This window comes from Monopterus albus, unplaced genomic scaffold, assembly GCF_001952655.1.
Source record: "Monopterus albus unplaced genomic scaffold, M_albus_1.0 scaffold65.1, whole genome shotgun sequence".
In the NCBI taxonomy this organism is placed as follows: domain Eukaryota; kingdom Metazoa; phylum Chordata; class Actinopteri; order Synbranchiformes; family Synbranchidae; genus Monopterus; species Monopterus albus.
The window spans coordinates 19,631-22,582 of NW_018127945.1; the positions used below are offsets into that span (position 1 = coordinate 19,631).

The following is a 2,952-nucleotide window of genomic DNA, read 5'->3' on the forward strand; positions in this document are numbered from 1 at the left end:
CACAGTAACTAGGGGGTGTTGACAGCACCTGTGTGACTCCTGCCCAGGTTGCCAACAAACCCTGTGTGAATTTTAAGAGCCAGTTGACATGCAAAGCCATATTCACAGCCATAGCTCTGCATCTTTGCAGTCAGTGTCCACTGAATCCCATATTACCTGATCAAGGACTATGCTTAGTTTGTAGTCCAGGCTCGAGTTGTCACCTGTGTGGACTCTAAAGTTTCTGATCTCTGTTAGCCCTCTTAAGTCCACATGTTGCAGCTAACATTCCCCTAGGCAGCTCTGAATTTTGCCACCTGTACGTCCACCCAAATTTAATTCAAAATCTTGGAAATAGCTTGCAAGACTGATTAGGATGCTTCCCTCCAGGAAGTTCTATGTCAGTCAGTGTCATTCTACTCTTACCAATTCCCGTCAACCTTCCCTGAGGAGCCCTAGTCAACACTCCTTTAGTTCTTGATTCAGCTCCATGCTCACTATTTACTCATGGACTGAGTTTGCTAATCCAGTCAGGACTTCAGACTCACTCCTCAGCTTCCTGACAATCCTCCTTACTTTCTTATTTCACTCCCTCCTTTTTGAAATGTTCTTTTATTCAGGTAACCTTGCTCTTTGTCATTTTTGATCATTATTTGCCCTGTTCTTGTATTTTTGTTGACACTTTTAATCTTACTCTACTCTTAATGCTTACCATAAGTTAAAAAAACATACATTGTAACAAAGAATGTTTTAAGTCACAATTTATTTCTAGCAGTATGGAGTCAAATAAAAAAAAAAATCAAAACAAAAGGATAAATACACTACCATTACTGTATCTGGCTTTTATTATTGCTATGGCAAAAATGTCAGCAAATGACTGCCAACATATGCACAATATTGTGCATTTGGAGTTGTGTTTCTGGGGAATTGTAAGAGATAAAAGAAGAATTATTTAGTCTCATGCTGGTCTCCACTACCGTCTGGGTGTGTTCATCTGTTCAAACACACCACCTGCATTAGACTCAAACAAGACCCAAGAGGATGCAAATCATTATGAATCTAACCTGTACATGTTATACTGTACATACAACTTAAAAGACTCAAAAGGTTTCCAGCGCAAAACATTGGTTGAGACAGGCTCAACTGGATCCAAACATCTAACATGCTGGTTCAATGAGCTTGGACTGCCATAACTGGAATTTGAAAACCGACAGGTTGTAACACACTGTAAATTAATTTCTTTATTATGGGATAAAATAGTGGCAAGCTGAAAAAAAGAGTGTGTCTAAAATGATGTTTTGTGTGGTTTCTTCTAGAGTGTTTGCTTGGAGCTCTGAGCCCTGAATTAATTTGCAGTCATCTTGTACACACATTCTATCTGTGCTCTGTCGCTCCACAGGGCAGAACCTATTCTGCAGCGAATAAAGGAGGACCGGACTCGGGTGGTGTCTCCCTCTTTTGACAACATCAAATATGACACCTTCGAGATCGAGGAATACCCACTGTCTGCTCAAGGCTTTGACTGGGAACTGTGGTGTCGATACCTCAACCCACCAAAGTCCTGGTGGACGCAACACAACCACACAGCCCCTATCAGGTAAATTCAGGAAGAGCTGTAAGACTGTTCAGAGCTTAAACAAGATGAATACAAATTTAAAAAATAATGAAAAACAAAGAAACCAAATGTCTTCTTACATGACGATGTAAAACCTCATACTGCACATTACCAAGGCCTGGCAGTGGAGGAAAAGGGTGTGAGTGCTGGACTGGCCTGCCTGCAGTTCTGACCTGTCCCCAGTAGAGAATGTGTGGAGCATTTTGAAACATAAATTGTCAAAAAAGACCCAGGACTGCTGTGCACCTTAAACAGAATGGGACAAAATGACATCTGACCCATTTAATCACTTGGTGCCCTCAGTCCCTAAATGTCTTTTAAGTGTTGTGAAAAGGAATGGCAACATCACGCCATGGTAAATGCTTTACTGTCCCAGCTTTGTTTGGAATGTGTTGCAGGTATCAGAATTGAAGTGTGTGTTTATTTTGAAGAAAGAATAAAGTTGATGAAGCGTCACATCAAATAATGTGCTGCTGTATTGTTTTCAGTGTAATACAGGACACAGATGATTACACATCACTATTTTCATTTTTAATTTTGATTTTACATACCATCCCAACATCTTCTGCTTTGGGGTTGTAGTATTTGATGTGTGAGTTGTGATTTTATTTTGCTGTCATTGAGGAGGCTTTATGGAAAGGCATGTGTTCAAAGCCGGTGGTGGGAGAGCCTCCTTCACTATTAGCATTTTTGGGTTACACTGTTTCTGCTTTGTTTGCCATCTGTGAGTCCACAGGGAGGAGAAATTCACCCGAACAAGCCATAACTGCAGCGGTGTTATATTTCATATTGATAAGATCAGATGTGTGGGACTGACAGCATGACTAATAGGAGTTATTTTTCACTCCCGTTGGTTCAGTTTGATGCTGGTAAAAGATCAGTTTGCTTTTTTCCCTGGAGTTTCTCAAATTGTGCTGAATTTGCTGTGTTAGACGAAGACATAATTTTGACAACTGGGTTATTTATAAGTATACGGTACTTCATAGTTTCAGTTCATTGGATTCAAATGATTTTTGTCATCAATCTATACACAATATTCCACAAAGATAAAATGAAAACAGGGTTTTGAGTGTTCCTTAAATGTATTTAAAAAAAGAGACTGAAATGTCCTATTTATATAAGTATTCAGACTCTTCACTTAGCACTTGGTTAAAGCGCCTTTGGCAGCAATGACCGTCTTCTTGAGAATGAAGTTGCAAGCTCGGTACCCTTTTTTTTGGAAATTTTCTTCTACTTAGAATGGAACCCACTATTAACTCCACAATGGGAAACAATGTGGAGTTAGAACTCTGTGTGTGTGTGTCTTGAAGAATATTTTGAAATATATTCCTATGCATTTTTGTTAGTGTCCTTTATGT

At 39.5% G+C, this 2,952-nt stretch overlaps 1 protein-coding gene across 1 annotated transcript in view; it reads left to right on the forward strand.

Moving 5' to 3' along the window:
• Positions 1-2,952, forward strand: part of LOC109962502 (polypeptide N-acetylgalactosaminyltransferase 18-like) — a 79,832-nt gene that overhangs the window by 306 nt on the left and 76,574 nt on the right. The window contains exon 2 of the mRNA XM_020604276.1: positions 1,379-1,576. Within this exon, the coding sequence (XP_020459932.1) occupies positions 1,379-1,576 (198 nt within the window). The remainder of the gene's footprint in view (positions 1-1,378; positions 1,577-2,952) is intronic.